Source organism: Taurulus bubalis, assembly GCF_910589615.1.
Source record: "Taurulus bubalis genome assembly, chromosome: 7".
Lineage (NCBI taxonomy): Eukaryota > Metazoa > Chordata > Actinopteri > Perciformes > Cottidae > Taurulus > Taurulus bubalis.
The window spans coordinates 8,297,534-8,322,062 of NC_136595.1; the positions used below are offsets into that span (position 1 = coordinate 8,297,534).

The 24,529-nt window shown below is 41.0% G+C and overlaps 2 protein-coding genes across 2 annotated transcripts; one reads left to right on the forward strand and one right to left on the reverse strand.

The window, feature by feature from the left end:
* Positions 1 to 431: 431 nt before the first annotated feature.
* atpaf1 (ATP synthase mitochondrial F1 complex assembly factor 1) lies at positions 432 to 5,714 on the forward strand (the record flags this gene model as incomplete). The annotated part of the gene is made up of 9 exons (XM_079220738.1): positions 432 to 646; positions 1,365 to 1,473; positions 1,796 to 1,858; positions 2,899 to 2,961; positions 3,072 to 3,122; positions 3,570 to 3,617; positions 3,701 to 3,796; positions 4,843 to 4,950; positions 5,157 to 5,714. The coding sequence occupies 9 exons, from the start codon at positions 432 to 434 to the stop codon at positions 5,337 to 5,339; spliced, it is 936 nt and encodes a 311-aa protein (XP_079076864.1). The 3' UTR covers positions 5,340 to 5,714.
* Positions 5,715 to 9,174: 3,460 nt separating this feature from the next.
* Positions 9,175 to 24,143, reverse strand: rhpn1 (rhophilin, Rho GTPase binding protein 1; the record flags this gene model as incomplete). Its single annotated transcript, XM_079221526.1, has 15 exons — positions 9,175 to 9,384; positions 9,519 to 9,671; positions 10,260 to 10,406; positions 10,511 to 10,587; positions 10,676 to 10,870; positions 11,059 to 11,184; positions 11,664 to 11,820; positions 11,904 to 12,091; positions 12,568 to 12,734; positions 13,554 to 13,678; positions 13,870 to 13,947; positions 14,427 to 14,502; positions 15,901 to 16,029; positions 21,379 to 21,494; positions 24,024 to 24,143. The coding sequence occupies 15 exons, from the start codon at positions 24,141 to 24,143 to the stop codon at positions 9,175 to 9,177; spliced, it is 2,064 nt and encodes a 687-aa protein (XP_079077652.1).
* Between the last annotated feature and the right edge of the window lie 386 nt (positions 24,144 to 24,529).

The window sequence follows — 24,529 nt, forward strand, 5'->3', positions numbered from 1 at the left end:
AGCGAGGAGCAGCTTTCATGCATGTGTAAATATGCAGACAGTTCTCAATGAAGAGACATAGTGACCTCCAGTGGTCTCAACATATCAGGACATGCAAACAGCTGTGGCAGATTTTTAAGTTGCTAATTATTCACGTTTTATGTCATGCATATAGTGAAACATATTCTGAAAATCAAAGATGTGAGAGAAAGGCTAAATGTATGTGGACGTGTGTGTTGTGTGCTTTTGTTCTGGGTCTGTTTCTCCTGGTTCCCTCTGGATAAATCAATAAAGTGTACCCTACTATTTTATCTTCGCTCACCAGAACCTTTCAGTCCATAATAGGATAACTATGGTTTGTTTTCTGGGGTTACAGTATTACCGTAATTACATTATTTGTCGCTTTGGTCGGAACCAATGTTGGAAAGCCGTTCCCCGCCGGAGCGCCACAGATGCTGGACGGAAGCGATGGAAAGATGGCGGCGGCCATTGTCCAAATGTCATGTTTGTACCGAGGGATGTTAGCGGTCAGGACCACCGGCATCAGGACGCTGATCCCCGGGATGGTCCCGTCGCATTTCCGCGCCTTCTCGCTGCGGAGGGAGCCGGAGCTGGAGGAGAACCCGTACTTCAGCAAGTACCAGGACAAGATCCAGAGGCTGCGCAGGTCAGCAGCTAACCTCGCTACATCCCAATCTTAAGACACATATTATGTTATTTAAAAGAAAAATGAGTATTGTCAAGTGTAGATACGAGTTAGACTATCGTAAATGATTTAACCGAAATTCTAATGTGATAATGACATATTCGGTTCACTTGTAAATCATCGAGCAGTGTATCTGCTCATTACATTATAACAGTTACATATGATATTCTCTCTTTGCTTCGATTGTTATGGTTTCACAAAAAGTGTATCTTCCGCGGAAGCTTGTGGATTAATTGTAACGTCAATTGTTTCCCAAATTCAACACTATACCCTTTTGATTGACCGGTCTAGGAGAGGATGGAAGGGTTAAATCACCCTTCCCTTTGTAATACATGAATTAGGCCCCTCCCCCTGACATGCCCACCTTTTCAGTGATTCATACTTTGAGTTTGATCAAGTTTAAAATTTGACACTTGTTTCACAAAAAAAACACTTGGTGTTATGAAATTTAAACGAGATTATATATCTCAACAATGGTGAAATATTGAGGACTCTTCTCTGAGTAAGTTTGAAAGAATTATGAGGAAGGTTGGGAGTCACTAACTGAAGAATAAGTTTCAAAGCAGGTTTGCTGAAACGATAAATTATTGCTACATTTCACCTCATGGAAGTGAAAGCGGATTTAGCCTTCTGAAGGTTGCTGGTGTTTCACTGATCTGATGTCTGACTTTGTTCTCAGCGCCAAACCACAGGAGTTCAAAACCCGAGTTAAGAACCGGCACGAGGCCAAGAAGGATGTGCTGGGACACTCGAAGCAGGCGGAGTTCGTCAAGCTCATGGAGCAGGAGGTATGAACGCAGAGCAGAGAACACCATGACAATATTCTGGAAGTCCTGAATTATCATCATCATCATTACACGTCAGAAATTTAAACATATTTTAAGCACTTTTGTTGTTGCTTTTTGGGGCATCTTCTCATAGATTGTGAGATCACTGAACCAATGAAAGTCTTTTAACTTTTACCCAAAACGTTTCACCTTTAACTCGTAACAGCGTGCATTGAAATGTCTTCAAAAGTTGGAAATGGAAATGTTTCTCTGGATCCATTCCTTCATATGCCCGTGACGGAGTTATGAATGTGATGCCCCTTCTGTTTGGGACTCTTTGCAGTTGGAGAACAAGGACAAGGTGGCCGCCAGCGATGCAGCGTCAGGAGGTTTCACAAAGAACAAGGTGAGCAGATCAAGCAGCCTTCATCTTGCATTATATTGCTTTTACTTCACCATTTCTTCAGTTTTTATGGCTGTATTCAAGACTCATCCGGATTACTTTTTACTGATTTAAATGTTTTAATAATAAATAATACCCAATACATCTCAAAGTAATCAAAAGCCTCTGCACAACTCGTCAAGTCAGAAATTCTGTCCACAAAGGCAAATTTTCTTAAAAAAAATAACCACGAAGTTGATGATGGATTAAATTGATGATTTAATTGATGATGGACCACATTTTTACATTTTGAAAAGCTAAAACCAGCGAACTTTTGGCCTTTTATTTTATTCAAACGATGAATCGGATAAAAACTGTCACATTAGTTTGACTAATTAACCGATCGGCTGTTTTGGTTCGATTCCCGTAGCTTCTTGTTATTCAATTCAGTTTATTTTATATCGCCCAACATCACAAATACAAGTTTGCCTCGGGGGGCTTTACAATCTGTACACATGACATCCCTATCCCGGGACCTCACATCGGATCAGGAAAAACTCCCCCAATAAAGATAGTAAAAACCCTTTCACAGGGAAAAAAGGGGAAGAAACCTGAGGGAGAGCAACAGAGGAGGATCCCTCTCCCGGGATGGACAGAAGCAATAGATGTCATGTGACCAGAATGAATAACGTAACGGAGTTACAGCACATTCAATGAATGTGACAGAAATTATTTATATAATGAGTAGTATGCATGGTCCATGATCCAGATAGCCACGATCCATGAAGCAGAAGGAGGTAGAGAGGAGGGGCATCCCAGGGGCAGTGGGAGGAGAAAGCAGGGCCATGGCAGCTGGCAGGACGGCTCCAGGCCAGTTGCATATTCCTTCGTCCCGCTCCGTGGAATCTGGTCTGCGAATCAAAACGTTTCCTCGTGAAACAGTTTAGCGTTTTAACTGTTTTCCATGTGGCTTTTACAGAACCAAACAGATGTAAAGTGAAATGTTTTCAGTGTGATAATGGTGAAGTTTATCCTGGTAACAGACTAAATGTGTTGTTCTTCAGACTCTGGACTCCATCCTCAACCTGGAGCTGATCAGGGACAAGACGGGCGAGGAGATTGCTGAGGTGAGTCTGTGGCGGTCGGACTTCCGTCACCTTGTTTCCTGTGTGACTCCAGTTAAAGCCATTTTGAAAATACCTTTTTGTTTTGACCTTTTTCTGTGTTCTTCTCTCAGCTGTGGATGAAACATTATTCGACTAAAGACACAATCTGTGCCGTCATCCCGGTGAGTGTAACACCAGAGACGGAGTCTCTCAACATGTAGTATTTACTGATGCCATGTACGTCTTCTGATTTATATATTTGTCCCATGCTTGGCTTGAATTCACAAAATTAGGCTTCTTTTCTTGAACAATAAGTCATTTAATCCTTGTGACTTGTACCTCTTGTTGCAGAAGACCTGTGAGCTCCTGTGAGTTTGTTTCTGCCTGTTAGTCCTTTTTTGTTGACATAATATTTTCATCGTGAGCTATGGAACAAGTGATTAGTTTCTGTTGCTAAACCAGATCCAATAGCAACCCCCCTAAATAGAATTGTCTTGAATTGTATTGTGCAGTTGCACAATGACGCCTGTAAATAAACAGAAGTATTTTTATTAGACAGTTCTATAGATCCATCCACGAACACACTCGTGCACATGTTGGGCTAATAACCGGTCTCCCCTGCATTACAGACTCAGATGTTCGAGGTGATGTTGAACAGATCAAAGTCGTGCCAGATGGTGAGATCCGGGTTCTTTTTACACTTATTCTGCCACACAAAACAAAATGTTTTTTAAATCGGCCTCTCTTTCCGTCTCGTCAGTTCCTCTACGCTTTGCCTCAGAAGGAGGGTTACGAGTTCTTCTTGGGTCAGTGGTCCGGACACGAGCTCCACTTCACCTCCCTCATCAACGTCCAGGTGAACCTCCTCACGCGGCACCTTCACATGCTGCTGGGAAAGTCTGACGCTCTCCAATGAGCTCACTTCCTCCCAATTGATAAGGTTTTCACTGTTCACCAGCAAGAATGAGGTGAAACAAATTCACAAAGGCAACAAAAGAAGCTTCTTCGTCTGTGCTATAGCTTGACTATGCAAATGGTTATGAACACAAATCATATTTTAAATTTTGCAGATGCATGATAATTGCAGTGTAACAAATTCTTTTCAGACTTTAATCCTTTGTTGTTATCTCTAACGCGTATTAGGGCCATCAAAGGTATAAAAGGTAAGAATTAAAGAGCTGGGAGAGAGGGATAATATTACAAGAAAAAAAACTTGGATTTGTTGTGAATTTATGGAATAAAACCTGACAAATTTACAAGAAAAAAACTTGACTATCATCTTGGATTAAAAGGAAAAAAGATTTTATTTTTTCTTCTTTTGCACACTGCAATTTAGGTTTGGAAGTAGATGTGTCTGTTTATATATTTTAAAGTCTGGAATACAGTAAAGTAGACACCAATGAAGGAAGATAATAAACATTTTAGTTTGGAGTTTTTGAAAGTGGTGTTGTATGAGGTACTTATCCTGTGCATTGCTAGCTTCCGTGCTGGTACTCTTATCTACCGACCGCCATCTGCTGCAGTAATACACTGACTGGACCTGTACCTCATACAACCCCACTTGAAAAACTCATAACTATGCCTTTAGTTAGTTACCAAAATGTTCCGTTTTAAATAACTGTCCATATTATTAGAGAAACTTCATGGTTTAGTTTTCCAAATATGCCGTCACCAAGGTTTATGGTCTGATCAGTGGCCTGCAATGTGATCAGCAGCTCATGAAAACTGCTTATAATTCAGGATATATACAAATATATAACATACAAATTGTTTTTTAAACCGCACTCGTAACAAGTTAAGTAAACAAAAATGTATATATTCTGTCCTTCTCATTATGAAGACTGTTAGCTCACGTTACATGGAGGTGTTAATTGCAGTTGTTCTCTCCCTGTCGGTGTCCAGATGGTGGGCGAGAACGCTCCCAGTCAGCTGATCCTCTACCACTACACAGACCTGAAGGATGAAAAGGGTGTGGTCCTCATGACCGCCGAGCTGGACCCCAAGTTCATAGTGAGTCCTTGACCTGTGTGGACCCACACGTGAAGGCCATGCACTTATTTATGGACCTTCATGGTGTTGCTTATGTATTCTGTGGAAAGCCTTGTTTGGAATTTCTTGTTAACGATCAGATACAGGTGTAATGTTACTATTGACCGTGGTGCAAGACTCAAACATTAGACATTAGATGTTAACCCGTCTCCACCTCTCCTTCCCAGACCGTCCACCAGGCTCAGTGCTTGGCCAATCAGGTGCAGCTGTTCTACGGCACGCAGAGGCAGGAGACGTACCAGTTGGTCGAGACGTTTAACCGCCACCCTGCAGACTTCAAACACATGTTGGTGATAGCGGAGCTGGAGCAGAGCGGCTTGGGGTCGGCGGCGCCCCCCGGGGGATTGTAGGAGGACCAACCAGCTCGCCTGCAGTCGGATTCCCAGGAACCCGCTGGTGTTTGTTTAAAGTGACAGCGATGTGCTTCTTCACTCAGCACTTCCCACGAGGATGCACCCATCCTTCATACAGCAGCCATGATTCAGGCCAAAAAATATATTTAAGAGGATCAGTGGCTTCTCATGAACTCTGTCTGGGACTTTATCATCTGATATCTGCTACACACCTTCATTGTGCATACAGGATAATAATGAGGTATTCATCAGTTCTATGATAAATAAATCCCACTGTTTCCTACCCTCATCTTAGACTTGACCAGAAGGACTTTATTTACATAGTAGTTATTCTTTAAAAAAAACATTGTACATTTAATAAATCATCTTCCGAACCCCAAATCTTTGTATCTGCAACACTTTTTTTTTTCTTCTCTTCTCGTGCTTGAAAATGGCCTTTGGTGTGTCTTTTTATACAAAGGTCTCAAGCCAACACAAGACAGTGTCAAGTACTACAGGTTTGGTACGTAATTGCCAGGGGGAATTTATTTAATGCACAATTAGAGCAATTCATTGTAACCAAACCTGGACGTAATTCCCATAGTGAGTGGAGGAGAGATCAATTTAGTCCCAATCAACATTTACTGATAGTCGCCTGCCTTTTGAAAAATAGGATGATCAGGGTTAGTAATCTTCCAGAGCGAAGTAGACTTCTCTTTCAATTCTCAATTCTACAGCTAATTGTAAAAGTGCGTAGCCTGTCTGCTCGTCGTGTTTCCATCGAACTTCTTGAGTAGCGATGCTGCCGGGTACCCAGATCTCCAGGGCAACCCACGGTGTCTTAATTGATGCTACCACTGGGGGGCATCAAATAGTATCTCTTCAAATTCGACATGGTAGTGGCATTCGGAGAGTCCTGTGGTATTCAGCCTGCAGCAGTGTCTCCTGAGTGTACATCCAAAGCCTAGGTGTGTCGATCTGAGGATGTCAGGGCTGCAGACTTGGGAACCGGCCGCCCTCTGGAGTCGACTGGCTCTGAGATGCATGAGGACGGCGCCCTGGAAGTATGAATACGTGCAACCAGACAAGACGCCACAGTTGTGCTAAAAATTGTTTTGTCCCTTCACATATTTAATTTATTTCAGCCCCCGAACAACAAGCAGGAGGATGAGGTTGTTTCTCAGGAACCATTAGAAGTCATAGGCCCAATGACAGGGCAGCAGAGTTTGGATGGGACGGTGAGGTGGGTCTCAATATTGTCCACAAGAATACATTCAAATATACATAAATACCCAGATGATCAGAAAGTGCATTACACTAAATCCGACTGAACATTAGAGATGTTTTTTTCTCTGGATAAACTGATATTTGGGCCTATGCATCTGTCTGCTTGTTGATGTTTTACTGCCCTCTAGTGGTTATGAACTACACTGCTCCCTCACTGCACGTTGGCATTACAATCATTTTAAACGCACATTTTTACAGCAAGGCCGAACTCCTCGTATTTAAAAAACCTTTTGATAAATATTACCTTATTGTTATTAAAAAGGTTGATTCATTTTCATTATTTTAGCCAATTGTTGTAAATGACTATAAAAGTAAATATTTGGAAAGAGTATATTTTGTTTATTTTTGTTTCAAAACCAGTGAAATCATACATAAATAAAATGAATGATAAACAAGAAAGTACAACGAGGTTGCTCACAGGATGTACACAGACACACACAACAATGGGTGTTCCCAGGAAATGTGGCTCTTAGTTATTCAACATTGCACATGTACAATTTCATAACGTGTCAATAAGAGACAGCTAAATACATTTAAAGTAACATGCCAGGAGTGCATATACTAGTGTGTGTATTATAGTTGTGAGGTAGTTCTTAGTGAGAGGGCAGAGTCAAACTGATGCAGCTGAGAGTAGCTCATTATTCACTTTTATTGTATTCATACATGGAAAAAAAATACTGTGCAAATCCCCAAATGCAGTCATTAAGGGATGGTCAGAGATTCAGTCAACAAACACAAATGGAAGGAAACAATATTCCTCTTCACAACAGGCTTGACACACATTTACTTACTCGCACAAATACAGTAGATAGTACATAAAGCTGAAGAGGAAAAATGTAACCAGTTCTAGTTACTTTGTGATCACAACATGACAAACTTGTTTCCTTTACATGCAAAATGTATTTGACTGTGAGAATTAAACAAAAAATCCTGCTCTTTCGCAAATCTTTTTAGAATTGCTAAACCGTTCACGAGTGCAGAAAACAAATTGCATCACAGAACAATTGTGTTGTGATCATGTGAAAACAAAACATGAGAAATCCTTGTTTGTCCCCTCCGGCTTTGTGTACTCATCGCAATGGACCACCGTGGCACACACGTTGTACAGAAGAAGGAAAAGACATGCCATGGCAAAAACAACAACAACACAGCATTCATTTCTTTACTGAACCAAACAGTAATGTGCTACAATTCTCACATTTCTAGTTAAATCAGGTTTTTACAAACCGTTCAAACAATGGTAATTAAAAGAAGAAAAAAATACACGAGCATCATCATCTATTGTTTTCTAATATTGGCTGCCTGTAACATACAGTACAGTGGCTGGACCGTTCTCGGAAACCATTAAGGACACAATAGATACAAGACAATACAAAACTCCTTTTGAAAAAAACGTTTTGGACACCACATGCTTTTCCTGCAGGGTATCCGGTATCACATTTCATAAAAAAAGAAAAACTCCCAACCTCTCACATGTTCATTATTGAGACATCAAGTCTGAACTACATTATTAACCGATTTGTCCTTTTCAATATTCACAGTGCATGAAAGTACCGAACTACAAAACAATGGATCAAAACCTCTGAAGTGCTTTTTAATCATCTAAAAAGGACAACTAAAACAACTAAAACATTCCTCCAAGAACATCCAATATCATACGGTATCAGTGATACCTTTTCAGTTTTAACTGATCCTAAATGGTTAAACAGGACTGTTACAGAATTCTGAAACCTCAGAGACCTCTTAAGAAAAATATAAGACACAAGAAATATGGAACTTGCTTCACCCTCTCAACACATATGTATTGTAACGTTAATGTAAAGGATGTAACAATGAAGTCAAGGAGCTGGGCATTTTGCCAGCTGGGTGTGTTGTTAATACCTAAACTCTAAATTTGCTTTAAGTGTGAATCCTAATTCGTGGCTATTTTACTTATTTACTATTCACCCGCTGTTTTTTTATGTTAGTGTCAGTAGTTTGCTGAAAAAACTTCAATGAAGTTCAGTAATACTCTGTGGTCTTCCTGTATCACAGAGAAGTGGTGATGGATATGCATCTAAAATCCGATTTTACAGTGAAATCACTGCACTTGTTTAAGCACAGAGTCATGCAGGAGCAACAGCATGGCATTGAGTCCTGTCTCAAAATGATTTTTTAGCAGCCTGCATCTACAATTGTTGTTGCGTTCTGTCTCCAAGGCAGTACACAGCACTGCACAGAGGAGTACAGCCCACTCCTCAGACGTGGGATTGCTCAACTCCATTCTCCAATGACCATGGCAGCAATAGTAAGATCTTCACTCATGCCAGGTAAACTGTATTAAAACCACCACATGAAGGTGCTCTACGTATGTTTGCTTCCACATATTTGCTGAGCCAACACATTTGCTACAGACACTGGACTGTGCTGTAGCAATACAAAGACGCCAGGAACAATGTTACTGGGCAAACCGTGTGCTTTCTTGTTTTGTTCTGGGCTCCTGCGGATGTTTCCTCTGAATGCGGTCCGGATCGTACCTCGTGCTCCACAGCTGTGATTCCCTGAGTGGTTCCTCTGCAGCCACGTCTCAGTACATGGCTTCAGTGTCTCGGATGCTTCCAAACGACAAACTGAAAGTGCTTCCGAGCCTCTTAGTGACCCCGCCGCCTTCCCTCGTCTTCTTCCTGTTCCAGTTCAACAAGGAGGCGGAGCTCTGGCCCTTAGCTCCACCCAGCAGCCGCTGCCGAGTGTTTTCCTTATCGCTGCTGTGGGACAGCAAGATGGCCCTCCTCTCCAGCTGCAACACACAGGTGATGTCTTGGTCACTGCACAGGTAAGCAGGCATACATTGAAACAGCAGCTACGGACATCACACACACACACACACACACACACACACACAGACACAGACAAACACACACACACACTTACCTGTGTATCATGCGAGTGCAATGTGACCACACTAAGCTCCACTCCTCTCTCGCTACAGTTCTTTAGCATTTGAACCACCTCGCCATGTTTGGCCCATTTAGAGTCCTGTCCGTCTACTGCTACGATGTAGTCTCCTTCCCTTAATCCCGCCTCCTATGCCACACACGGACATTAGGAAACAAATTAAAGTCATGAAGGAACCACAACAATTCTGCAACCAATATTCATCCACACATGCGGATCAACTACTGTTAAAACTTATAGTGCATCTCCTGCATGACTGGCCCCACCTCTTCACTCTTATACTTTACTGTTAAAAGCATTACATACATTATATTTATTTGCGTCTCCTTTAAATCCTCTAGTGCTCAGAAATGAGTTTGTTGTACCTTTGTACACATTCATTACTGAAATTGTAGATTCAACACAAGGCTCATTGTTTTAAAATTGTACAGGAAAACAACAAATAAAAAAACAGGAGCAGATTTAATTTAATTGAGTTTAAACAGATTTAGATTTTTTCTCAAGCAATAGAAAAAGAAGAAAATGGTAAGAAAGCTTAAGTAGCAAATTATGTATTAATACCTATTAAAAAAAACTGTTATGAGATGCCGTAGATTCCTTGCTTTTTACAGTAATATAGTAGTTGTGAATGAGGATCTTAACGTTTGACCATCTCATATTTAACAGGCTGTGGAAGCAGGTCTTTATGCACATAAAGGTCAGTGGAGTTTCTCTTACCGCTGCACAGCCTCCAGGCACCACTCCAGCCACCAGGACGGGGGAGTCTCCTCTGAGCGTGAGACCCATTCCACCTTCTCTCCTCTGCAGAGCGATCACACGTACCGGGCCCCAGCGAGCCCGAGCACAAAACACCGACAGAGGCCCCTGCAGCACAAAGGAAAACGTCATCTTCAACTCAGGTACCAGCAGGTACTGCCGTTTTTTTTCCCCCCTGATATCCGACTGTTCCAACAATGAATACGTCTCACCAGTCTTTGGAAGATATCAGTAACATGGACTGTAGAGAAGTTGGTTGGAGTGATGTCGGGTTTCTGATGGGTTTGAGCTGTAGAACAAAAAGAACAAACCACAATCACTTAATGCCATATCAACAATATGATTCTTTGGTTAAGTGACTTCAAACCGACGCTTACACTGTATCTCTGGGGCCTCTTCGGTTTCATCGAAGTCGTCCTCTCTGTCCAGCTCTGAGTACTTGTCCAGGGAGCGTTTGTGTGTGAGCGACAGCACGTCCTGCAGGATGTCCATCTTCCTCAAGATCTTACACAGGCTGTGGACACGCATGGCTTCCTCATGTCTGATTACGGCACGCCGCAGGTGAGCTTTACCTGCAGACATGTACATGTAGGCAGACATTGTCTTAAAAGATGTGTGGGTATTACTTTTACCTCATACTTGGTAGATAAAATCAACCAAAAACATCTGTCTCTCTCTCTCTCTCTCTCTCTCTGCTTCACATATTGGCTTGACTGGGCTGTATATCTGGACTAAATAGAAACATATTCCATGAACTCACCAAGCTTTCTTCTTTTCTCAGGGTCTCGTAGAACCAGGCCGAGTGGCAGCCCTGCAGGGCTGCTGACATAGAGCTGCAGGAAAGCCTTCTCCGCTGCTTCATCATACTCCTCTTCCTCAGCAGACACTACAGAACAAGACACTTCACATCAACGTGTGTAGATACAGTACACAAATGACTGTTTTTGGTAAGGATAACCAAAGGACTGACTCTTTAGTGAAAGTCAGTGAAATGCATTCAAAACCTATCCTACCATTTCTAAAAGGTCTCATTTACACTGCAGAGGCAGCTAATAGTAATTAGCTGCTAATAGTCTTTGCCAAATGTCACTTAGTGAGCTGGCCAATGCCTGCACTACAAAAGCTGATCCATATTATCCTTTTGTGCGTCTCTATTTGTATTTAATGTAATTTGTTTATCTTGCTTTCAGTTTCAAGCATGCCTCATTGCACAAGGCCTCAGCTTGCCACCTCTTCATTCTTGCTAGTGTGCAAGTGAAGACCATTCACATTAAAACAACTGAATGTGTCTGCACAGTTATCAGCGATGTGAGCGGCCACTAAAAATATCGAAATAAATGTCCGGCGTAGTTTGGTGTGGCTTACACGTGTGATCGCAGAGTGCAACAGCAGCGTAGTAGTGCGAGAGGGCACGGAAGTGTTCCGATTTGACTTGAACCATGGAGGCCCAAGAAAACGGCACGTAGTCCTTCATCAGAGGCTGAGTCATGGTCTGCTGCACCAACAAATACACGTCCGACACCTACAGGACACACGAGCGCGCGCAGAGTGAGAATCATTAACGACACACGCAGCAAGGACACAAGCGGAGACGCGTGAACTCACCCGTGCAGCCTCCTGTGCCAGGCACAGTTGCGAAGTGAAGTGTGTGTCCCGAGTGGTGAGTGTGACTCGCTCAAACACACACTCCTGCACCTGGGAAACCATCAGACGCACCAGCATGCAGAGCGACGGACCGCTCATGTCCAAACTGGGAGCGTTGGAGAAATTATCTTTCAGGTAATTAAATGCACCTAAAAAGCGCGCAGAAAGAAAGGAAAAAAAACGCATAGATTAAAAATATTGTTCACCAATTACTTAATTTACAGGCTTTTATCAAGCTAAGATATCAAACCTTCACTTATTTCTGCTTCTGATATTTAAGGATTTGCTGCTTTTCTCTGTTATACCATTAGCAATTGAACCTCTTTAGGTTTTTTTAGTCGATTTCACCGTGGGCTCTTACAATAGCCACCACTATTTTTATTTTTAAATTGAATAGAATAAACAATCTATTAATTGAGAAGATAATGGATGTATTAAAAGATGAGGGAAACAAATAGTTGCTGCTCTAGCTGATGGAAAAAGAATATTTCAGTACTTGCACACAGAGCTATTTTTGTGCAAAAGCAATGATTCTTGGATTTTTGGACATCCTATCTTTACAGTCCCACATAATCACTTAATAAGGCTAATATAACTGTCAGGTAAGTATGTGCGGTTTCATTACCTGCAGCTCTCTGGAAGGCATCTATTGCTCGGTCTATGCCAGCTGTTGCAGAGCGGTCTTGCCGTGCTCCAATCTGTGTGTACAGGGCACCGATGTTGAACAACACACTTCCTTTCTCAAAGGCCAACGTACGCTGATACGACGGGACGCCTGTCAGGGAGTCGTACCTAGAGACAGAGGATGAGGAGTACATGTACTCACTGCATTGCAATGCTTTGATGGCAACTATACGTTGCCTTTTTTATGGCATACATTTTCAATATAACTTTTTAAAGTGTCATACAAAAAAGTGCCTTTTACAGCTACCAGCATATTGAAGATCCAACTTGCATGAAGACTAGAAAGCAAAAGTAGCGCTCGCCGGAGACTATTGGACTCCACTCAGCTCAGGGAGACACGCATGATTTTGACCAGCAGTGGGAACTTTGCCAGAGGAGAAGCGTTTTGCTGAAGCGAGCGCCAAGCACTTTATGTAAGCAGCAAAACAGGGAATACTGAACATGGGCTGAACGAAATAGTTTTAAGCTTCACTCATAACATTGACATTTGAGGTGAAAAGACACAAGGGCAGGCACCTGTACTAACAAGGCGGTCTGCACCATCAGTTACATTTATGTAACCAAAATAACACAAAATCCTATTTTCCCCACTTTATATGGTGATGACATCCTAAAATATGACAACAGACATTCAATGCCTCATTCGAATCACTCAATAGAAGCTTAAAATGATAAACAACTTAATTCAGTGCTGCCCTACATTGAATTTTTTAACGGTACACTCCAAACCAGACCAATCACAGCGCTGGTTGTTTACGTAATGATGAAAACTATCGCGTTCAATCATAATTCTTCACAAAACATAGCAGAGTAATAACTAAGTAACATCCACTTGTCATCTTCTCTCTACACAACCGCGCCTCAGTCCTCGGAATGCAGGACTCGATAACCTCGAGGCCTTTACATTAAAAAGTGCTCATGTCCTACCAGTGGAAGTGCACACCCAGGTTCCTGTGTAGAGGGAAGAAGCGCTGGTCCAGGTAGTACAGCTGGTTGTAGTACTCCATCAGTAGCTCCAGACCGGCCTGGTTACGACTGGGGGTACGCATGGCCTGAGTCCAACAACAACACACAGACATATCAACACACAGACATGTCATAGGCACTTCAAAGACACAGCAATCTGACATGTACCTTTCATTTTTTTACATTTCTTTTCCCACAGTTTTGCACTGATTTTCTACAACCATCCTTGAAAAAAAAGATTTGTTTTGTACTTATTTGTGCGAGTGCATTTATTAACCTGTCTGAGCTCCATAAGCTCTTTGAGCTCCTTGTCGTAGAGAGCGCTGTCCTCTTCGTAGTGCTCACAGATGAAGTCCTGTGAGGGGAGGCAGACCGTTACGTAATGACAAATCAGTTTCACAGCTGAGGTATTCTCTAATATTCAGAGAGATTGCAGAGGATTTTTACTGAGCTTTCAGTGCCCCTCAGCAGCCTTTATATAAAACAAGAGAAATGTGAAATCAGACAAGAACTTTCCCTAGAAATCAATAGCAGCGTCTTCACACAAGTTTAAATCTTCGTAAGTTGTAATAATCAAGCTTTGACACATATCTGCTTTAATATTCTGCTTTAAGTCATCTTTATAGGACACATTTGTGAAGAATTGCAAATCTTTGACACAAGGAAAGACATTTTCAGTTCAGTATTGAATAAACAAAGCAGTCCACTTAATGTTCCTCCTTTGTTTTTTGTTTTTGTTTTCTACATACAGCATGCAATGTTTTACTCAGGAAAGTGTTTTTTTCTCAAAAAAAAGGAAATCAAGGGAGGTGAAATATGAGACGTCATCTTCACCTGGATAGAAACTGTGAAGTCCACCTCTTTGGTTTCTTTTAATCCGAGTGGGATCATGGGAACGTTGATAGTCTCACTGTGAAAAACAACAATTACAGCATGTGTACTGTATGTTCGTAATCTTTCACAGGTTACGCCATGTAAACACCAACATGTAAACACCAACATCATACACAGGTGCAGGTTATAGGCCCAGTCAGCACTGCCATCTGCTAGTCTTTAAACACAGCAGGCTCATCCTGCTAATAGACAAAGCTAAAGCCCAGTATTAACCCGTACGGCCTAACAACCCCCAAAGTCACCCCCTCCCGATCACAGTGAACTGAAACACGCACACACGCCACGCGGCCATTAATGACCCTCTAATCGGGGGATTTATCTTTCCCGTGACCCTGCAGAGAGAAAAATCTCCTGGCTGTGAAGGACACACACACGCACACAAACTCGTACTTCTATACTTGTAATTTCCTAGCCCCTTAATTTAAGCTTGACTGAAACTTTGTCTAACCTTAAACTACATATTAACCTACAAACTGCCCTTTGAAGAATAGACAACCAGACAAACAATCCTAATTTAACAAAGAAGTCCTTCCTCTCAAAGCTTACAGTGTAAATGTGTCCCCACAAAGACAGTTACACATCGAGCAGATACACACAATGCACAGTGTGAATACCAACATGGAATGAATGTTTGTTATCACCAATTATAATTAGACTAATGAGAGTGACCTGGAATTCATGGGACAAATAATAAATGGGACATGGGTTTTAAATAGGCCGTGTGTGTGTGTGTGTGTGTGTGTGTGTGTGTGTGTGTGTGTGTGTGTGTGTGTGTGTGTGTGTGTGTGTGTGAAGTGTTTCCTATTAATTACCAAGACTGTGGCGTCCCACCATAGTCTGTGGAATCCCACCACAGTTTCACAAATAACCAAAACTATTTATACACTTCTCAAAGGGTGGGCGGGCTCTCTTTGGCCTCACACTGTATAGTATATATAGTATATATATATATAAATATATATATATATATATATATATATATATATATATATATATTTATATATATATATATATGTATATATATATATATATATATATATATATATATATATATATATATATATATATATATATACTATATATACTATATATACTATACAGTGTATATATATATATATATATATATATATATTTATATATATATATATATGTATATATATATATATATATATATATATATATATATATATATATATATATATATATATATATATATATATATATACTATATATACTATATATATACCACGGGAGCATGTCCCCGGATCCCCCTAGGGTCAGAGATCTTATGTAATCCTATGGTAAACACCTGTGTGTGTGTAAGCGTGCGTGTGTAAGCGTGCGTGTGTGTGTGTGTGTGTGTGTGTGTGTGTGTGTGTGTGTGTGTGTGTGTGTGTGTCTCAGAGCTTTCTACCTGTCTGTCTGGTAGACCTCCATGTTGCTGTTGAGCTCCTCCAGCTCCTCCTTGAGCAGCTGGAGGTTGGAGTTCACAAAGCTGAGCTCCAGAGCCACTGTCTCCTTCACCTTGTTGTTTGTTGTTGCCCTGCAGAATTGAACACACACACACACACACACACACACACACACACACACACACACACACACACACACACACACACAAACACACACACACACACACATCAATTCACATCCTTCATTAACACCTACTTACAACACACTATGAAAGACTTGCGTTTCCAATGTGAGACAAGGAGTTTAATTTGACTTCAATCCCAAGTCAACTGCTTCAAAGGGCAAATCTGAGTCCTTGCCATAGAGCAGGAGAAGGTTCAGTCACAAACATCACAGTCACTTCCACCTCATAAATAATAATAATAATAATATATATATATATATATATATATATATATATATATATATATATATATATATATATATATACGTTCCATAATCAAAATATTCTTAAATTTGGCCGGACATTTATGATAACTGAGCCCTTTGCAGAACCTGAATATTTGCTTCTTTTTTCTCCGTCAAAAGAAATTGAATATCTTGGATTTTGGACTGTTGGTCATACAAAAGATTTGAGGATGTCAACTTCTGCTATAAAAAACATTGATTAATCAATTAATCAACAGATCAATGGATAATAAAATAAGTAGTAGTTGCAGCCCTAAAATGTTTATTGTAATGCACAATTATCCAAACCACTTATTCTATTTAGGGTCGCGGGGGCGCTGGAGCCGATCCCAGCTGACATTGGGCGAAGGCAACCATTCAGAGACAGACAACCATTCATGCTCACATTCACCTACGGGTCATTTAGAGCCTCCACACACCATGCAGCTCGCACCAAAAAACAATGTATGTACACCATGTATGTGATATATGTGTGTTGCTCATGTTATGGATTCGTGTCATCTGATAAATGAAAACCAGATTGTGGTGTGTGAGATTTTAATTTGATATTTCTGGAGCACGGTTTGATCCTAAACTTACACATGCAAACAAAGCACATGTTAGTGGGTTGAATACAACCCTACTTACATATGCCTCAGTCTTACTGTGTGTCCTTGCGTGCTTCAACACACAGCTTAGCATCACAGATCACGCATGCCACCTTGAAAAACTGACTAGCAGGTGTATAATAACAATAATGGGCGTAAACATGACACAGTAAACACGATGAGCAGTGTCGTTTCCATTGACAAAAAGCCTGTCTTTAATTTATGCAACTATCTCATGTCTCCGCCTTCTTCTCCACCCTCTTTTCATTCACTTCAAGACTTTCTCATGCGCGCTCCAATCACAGGAGGAGCCAGCTCACACGTCCGGGGGGTTCTGAGGTTTAACAACACACAATGTTCCTGGAAGTCTGAGGCATCACCAGGTTGCCTAGAGCCCCCAAACAAATACCAAGGACCCAACGCAGCCCTATGATACAATCATAAAATGTTACTGGCTCAATGATTTGATGAGACACAGTTGTGTGTCGAGAGCACAAAGAGGACTCACTACATCACTACATCACTATAAACATTCGTGATTAACAGACTGCTATTTCGCACATGAACGCATGTCATGATATTCTCACACATATCGTACTGCATCACTACCTGCTCACAAGCCTCTCAAACAACCATACAACCCATCATATCACTGTATAACCAGACAAAAAAACTATGTGGCACCACTGTCAAATCTTGAAAAAACACAACATGTTCAGCTTTGAAAGCTTTATAAGCTATTCAAGATTAAAGCTTATTTTCAAATGCCTACATGGTAACGCTCCTTCCCTCCTTAATGAATTTATTAAAAGACACCAGCACACCAGTAAAGTTAACACACGGGCCTCAGTGAAGTCATCATTCTAGCAGACCTTTTACTAAAACTAAATATAATCAATGTTTTTGGTCAGCAGCCCAAATAAAATCTACCTATTGGAATTATTTACTCATTTCGGTCTTAGTTTGATCTGGTAAGAAGAGAGATGCACAGCATCTCTGCTGAATGAGTCATTAGATGAATCATCAGGTGGAAGATTTGGGGAGGAAAGACAAACATTAAGCTGTCAAAGGCAGACTATGACAAATTTAAAGAAATTGCTAGGTGTGGTTCTGTTTTGAGTCATAGACAAATAATGCACTTAAGGCCTGAGGATGAATATGTACACTCTCCCAACATATTGATCACAGAGTCTTTGCTTTTCAGCAAAACCGCTTCCTGTTAATTTAAAAAGTCACGTGTGTCTCACCTGACATGAAGGTGAGTAGACAACAGTGATGGCCGGACACACTAGGCTCTGTTCTCCCGAATGAAAGTACATTGTAAATTTAAACTGTTGAACAATTTTTCATTTCATTTCACTCGTTCTCACAGCTTCTTCCATGTTTAACTATGCTGATCAACATCAGCAAGAATCCTCACATCAATTTGCAAAAGAATGGCAGCCAAAGCAAGACCTTTCCGAAAACAACAAAAGGCATGGTTTGTGTATTTTCTGCTCATTGATATTTCTATACTTGCACCTTTATATATATATATATATATATATATATATATATATATATATATATATAATTTATATTTGCACTCTCTTACTGTGTACCGTAACTGCTACACAACATCTTATCTCATCTGACACACACACACACACACACACACACACACACACACACACACACACACACACACACACACACACACACATCCATAACTAGGATGAAGCCAAGGGCTAATCTGATTAGTCAGTTTTAAATGGGCTGCCAAATATCCCATTCACACACACACACACACACACACACACTTGCACGCACAACATACTGCATCTTTTAAGGAGATGGGATGGGGTGGTAGCTCTCTTTCTCTAAGTGAAAGACATGAAGTATCAAAAACAAATAACTTGTGGTATTTAAAAAACCCCGAACACTGATAAGAAGACCAGGATTAAACAAGTAACTGTCCATCAACTGAATTCCCACAAAGAAACACAGCCTGCAGCACAACGTGAGGTCTTCATCAGCCAATCACAAACCCTGAAGAGTTAATACCGCTCTCTCATCGGTAATTAGCACCCCCCACCCACCCTGTCCCAGTCACCACCCACAAGCACTCATGCCACAACCTAGTTCCACAACAGTTTCAGAGTGTATGAAGTGAAAGCGAGACGGTTTGTGTGTGTCGACTATTCCAGTTGACCGGAAAGGGGGAGGATGGAAAAAAAAAAGTCTGACAGTGCCAGACAAATAAGTGGGGGATGAGCTTGCCGGGGCTCCGTTGGGAATCTCTGCATGAGCGCAGGACAGGAGGCGGACACAAAGCCGGCTGATTACAGGCCGGCTGGCTGTGTGGGGGGGCTCCTCTTTGTCTCTGTGACCCATCGTCCTAATAGAAAGGGCAGGAGCGCTTGTTTTATTTCCCCTAAACTGACTCATCACCTTTTAGGATAACAGCCTAAATCCAGTCAAAAATGGAGTTGGGGGGAAAAAAAATCCAAAAGAAAAAGAAATCACCAGCCATTACATAATTACTCCAATCTCCCTATTAACACCCATTAATTGAATAATCAAAAAACACAACAACATCAATTAACTAACTTTGATTTATTTAACCTTTATTAAACCAGATCAAATCCACTGAAGAAAAAAAACATCTTTTGCAACGGCGAATTGGCCACGAGGGCAGGAAAGTTAAACGCCAAATGCACGTCCACTTCATATATACAATAAAACTAAAACATTGCATTCAGTCTTCCATTGTTGCAACAACAGTTTGTGGTTAAAACTGTGACGACTTTTGTTTAGAAATGTCTAACAAGAGGAGAGACTCTAGAATAAGTTTAGCCTGAACATCACAGGTGGCGCCCTAAAGCACAGCAAATGATTAGACCTAAGATTATAGATAAACTTATACAATAGTACATGTCAGTTCACTATCACATAAGACCAAGTAAAGCAGTGCATCATTGCCTTTTTAAACAGTTAGAAAAAGGTAATGTCAGGAAGTTTTGCTTGAACAATGTATTTAAAATCTGATTGTTGAAGTTTGTCAATTACTTTGTCGTTGCTAGACTGATAAATGAATCAAAAAATCATTTTGGCTAGTTGTATGTATGTGTTTACTGAATACCTTTGGATTTTGCACCATTAGTCAGAAAAAAGAAACAATTTGAAGCCGCCACCTTGGATGTATGTAGACTAAACAATAATGGAAATAATTATAAGTGGTAGCCTGAGAAAACATATTTTGTGAAACTTAATTAGTTGTAGCCAAACATGCCTTGGGGTAATATTAAGAGGCAACCTTGGTCGTTTTTTAATCAAAGACTCTGTTGTTTTCCATGTTGATCTTATTACATTTTGACATGGCACCACTAAGGAGGAAGAAAGAAGCTCATTGCTTTAATTAAGTGGCTCCTCTTCCTCCTCCTCCTCCTCCTCCTCCTCCTCCTCCTAGTCCCAAATTGAATTTTAATGAGTAAAGGAGTGTGTTTTCAGAGAGTTTTGCACAGTGGACTAATCATGCTGTAAATGTTCTCACAGCTACCACAACAAAAGTGTAGACCAAATGTATGCACATATATTAAATGTTTACTTTAAGCCTCCGTTGTAAGCCACCTCCAAGTGGATAACAAAAATGCAGAGCCTGAGAAACAATCAGAAGGAGAAAGCAAAGGCAGCGAGACATGGACAGAAGCAGGAGGGGATAAAATTGACGTTAATGTTCTCAGATAGAATACTTTGATGTTCTGCCACCGGGTTTCTTTTTCTCCCTTTCCTTCATTTCTTCACGAATAAAATAATTGTGTGAAAGACACACAGCTCAGTTATGTTGGGTAATCATCGGTGTTTGAGCAGAAAGGTATGCAGTGTTAATTTTTTTTACAATTAAATATTTGTAGGAGAAACGGCAGAGGAGACACAAACATACACAACATGGTGAGAGCAGACACGCAACCAGACAGACACAATGAACACAAACAGGGTCATAAAACTGGGTGGTGCTGGGGTGTGTGTGTGTGTGTGTGTGTGTGTGTGTGTGTGTGTGTGTGTGTGTGTGTGTGTATTCTGGAGGGGAGTGATCTCTGACCTTTTCCCATCACAGGACGCACCACAAAAGTGACTGAGCAAACAAGCTAACAAAGAGCCACCAACACAGAGGAGACCAGAATAGCATTCATCATCACATCTTAGAGCCCTTTCTAACAAAAATAAAAAATAAAACCCCATGAATAATGTGTCCAACAATAAATACTTTAAAACAACTAATAACTAATAAGTAAGTAAACTAACTAAACAAGCAAGATACACATACCAATACCGTCACAAATCTTCACTTAATACCTGATTGAGTCTCTCAACAGATGAAACTATAAAACCAACTTTGACTTCCAAGAATATTCTAGAGAGAAAAAGGAAAAAAAGAGCCTCACCTGAACAGGTTCTCTGCTCCAGCTCTCATGCGCATCTCCTTGTTGATCTGCTGGTTGATGCGAGCTCGCCGGTGCTGAAGTTTACTGCGCTGAGTCTGGGCGAAAGGATCACATCCCTGCAGAGAACATGAAGTAATAGAGCCGTCAAGAGAAGTGATGGACTGGTGAATTTATGAATGATGAATGACAGCAGCAGGTCTGTCTAAGAGGTGAGGTATGTTTCTACTTCAGGTGCCCAGCACAAGTTTCAAATAACCAGTTAGTCTGCTAATTAAACCCACCGTTTGTCACCTTACTAGAGCCCTTTTCCCACTGGACAAAAACCTCACTGATACCCACTAACATCTGGCTTTTGTGAGAAACAGTAGAATCCGCATCAATTCCCGGGACAAATGACTCTGCAGTAGGCACGGATATTTATCCCAGGTGGACACACACATTTTTGGATACCCTTTTCCGGCGTGAATGCTATGTGATGCGTGTTGTGTGAAAGAAGTAACCACTGTAACATTTTCATGACACATTTGGGACTTCGAACACGACACACTAGAAGAAAAGAAAAAAAATGAAAGGCATATTCGTGTACTGGCAATTTATACATCCAAGACTGGCAATGGGGAAGTAGTCAATCGTCTATTTTCAGCAGGTGTTTAAAAAAACACCTGCATATACACACTAAGTGGGGTGGGAAAGGGACATAGGTGATGTAAAAAATGCTGTTTTGCTGTAAGGAATAAATGACAAGGCAAAAAAAACGTACCTTTAACCATCATAAAACTATAGCATGTTATTTGTAAAGCTTATATGGTGGCAGTACAGTACAGTATGGTCAGAGTCAGAGAGATGACTAAAAGGCTCACTTCAGAACAAAAGGTCTACACTGGATAGAGCTGAGGGAGCTGAGGCGGGGAAAGCCTTGTGGATGCTGAACATGGTTAAGACTAACATGGTAAGGCAGGAGGAGAACCTCCTGAACAGAAGGATAATATGGTGAACTGAAAAAAGAGCCGGTGACATGTCAGAGCTGTGTGTCCGTCTGAAGATTTAAAGGCCTCTTAAGTCTCGCTTCAACACCAGAACAGCTGATTGTTACATGTGTGCTCACTAAATATGCAATCTATCAAACAAAGCACCACTGTTGTAAAGTGAAAAGGTAAACAGATGTACAGCAATATGACAGATGGAGCAGCTGTACTCTAAACATACTGAATACTCCCGTTCTGTATCCCTGTGCCTCTTTCCATCAGCTTCTTTCAGACAACTTGTATACGGATGTTTTTCATTTTCTCACCCTCTTTCCCCCCCTTTATCTTTCTCGTTCCCTCTCACCCAGTTAAGGTGTTTGTTTAGCATGCACACGTCAAGTAATCCTCAGAGTGCCTGTGTGGATTAGGATCCTGGCCGAGCTCCCACCTCTGATCAACCATCAGGAGGGCAGCTGGATGGAGGCTGCTCAACATCAGTGCAGAGGAAGTCTAAAAAAACGTGTTAAAAAAACCTCCATGTCCAGGTGATTTTCTCTAAGCACACACGTTGTTTTTCAGCAACACAGATATGCAAAATTGTAAATTGTTGCTTTAAGCACAGTCTTCTACCCACTCAAGCAGCAGAAGGTGAAGTGGCTTGCTTAAGGGCACCATAATTATTAATTTTCTCCCACCATGTTTTCCTCATTCAAACCAGAGATGCAATATCCTGTGTAAATATGCCATTAATAGTGCCTGATACACAGCACTTATACTATGTGTGACGTGATATCAGTGTTGAAAAAAATGCAGGTGCAAATCAGGTTTCACTTTTCAAAACACACCCACAGTATCATTTAAGATGCATAAGTTGCGAGATCTCGTCCTCTGCGTTTTTTGATGCCCCCTTAATACAAAGGAGGTGGTCGAAATTATATTTAATTTGCTAATAACACTTTGTAAAATGACATTTAACATGTCAGCTATAATGCACTCTTCAGAAAAACACTTTCTCTGTAATCCACAGACTTCCCTGTCAACTATCTACTGATCAAATCGTCTCAATGAAAACAGTTAACAGTGAGGTTTGTGGATTATCCAGAGGAAGCAGGCAAGCGTTTCTTGAAAGACACTTTCCTGTTATGTTTTGCAAATGTTCCTTTTGGTTTTTCTTTTAACTCCACGATCAAAACTGCATTCAACTCCACTGTATTGAGATGGTGGCAGCGGTTTTCAGGTGCAGATGTCTCCAAACTCAGGCAAATACAGCCGATAATACCGACATATTGAGACATTATTAGAGGTTAGTGAAACAATGTGTGTTGTTTTGCTTTTAATAACGGGGTGAGGTGATTTTATAGACAGATTTTAAACTAATTATCACTGAAGAGATCACAAGATGGATTGACTACAGAATAGTATCAGGATTTATTATGTCCAAAGTGCACAGTTAATAACTTAAAGTTGCAGTTGATGTTATGGAGCCACCTATGGCCAATGAGGGATCTCAAGGACCATCAGACCCTTTCCTCGTGTTTACTACATGTATATAACGGTATGTGCCTGTGTGTGTGTGTGTGTGTGTGTGTGTGTGTGTGTGTGTGTGTGTGTGTGTGTTTGTGTGCGCGCGTGTGTATGCGCGTGTGTATGCGCGTGTGTGTGTGTCTCCGGGTGTCTCACCTTTCGGATGCTTCCACTGAGGCTGCCATCTGTGGGTAACGTTAAGGGCATATCGTCGTCCGAGGTGACGTTACCGTCTGACAGGGACATCTCCAACTCTCTGTGAAGAGCAACGTTCATGTTAATATCATTTCACCCAAAAGTGGCCCCATTTAGACTTAACTTACTTGGTATATACGTCACCCCGTATGCGTAGAACAACTATCAGCTTTTAAATAGTATTAATTAACCAGGAACACGCCAACAATATGTAACTTTAACGGAAAGTTAATGAGCTAGCGAGTCACGGTGTCCCCACTTGCCTTGTTGCAGGTTCCTCCATCGTGAGGCAACGACAAAGGCGGACAAAAAGTCCCTACATTTCTTCCGACTTTGTGTAGTTCCAAGTAAACACAACGCCTTGATGGTGAGACAACAATAGAGTTAGCTGAAATTAACAACTTTAAACTCCTCAAAACAACCCAGCTTCAACTCATTGCATTATGCTAGCACCTCCTCCGCTCTCC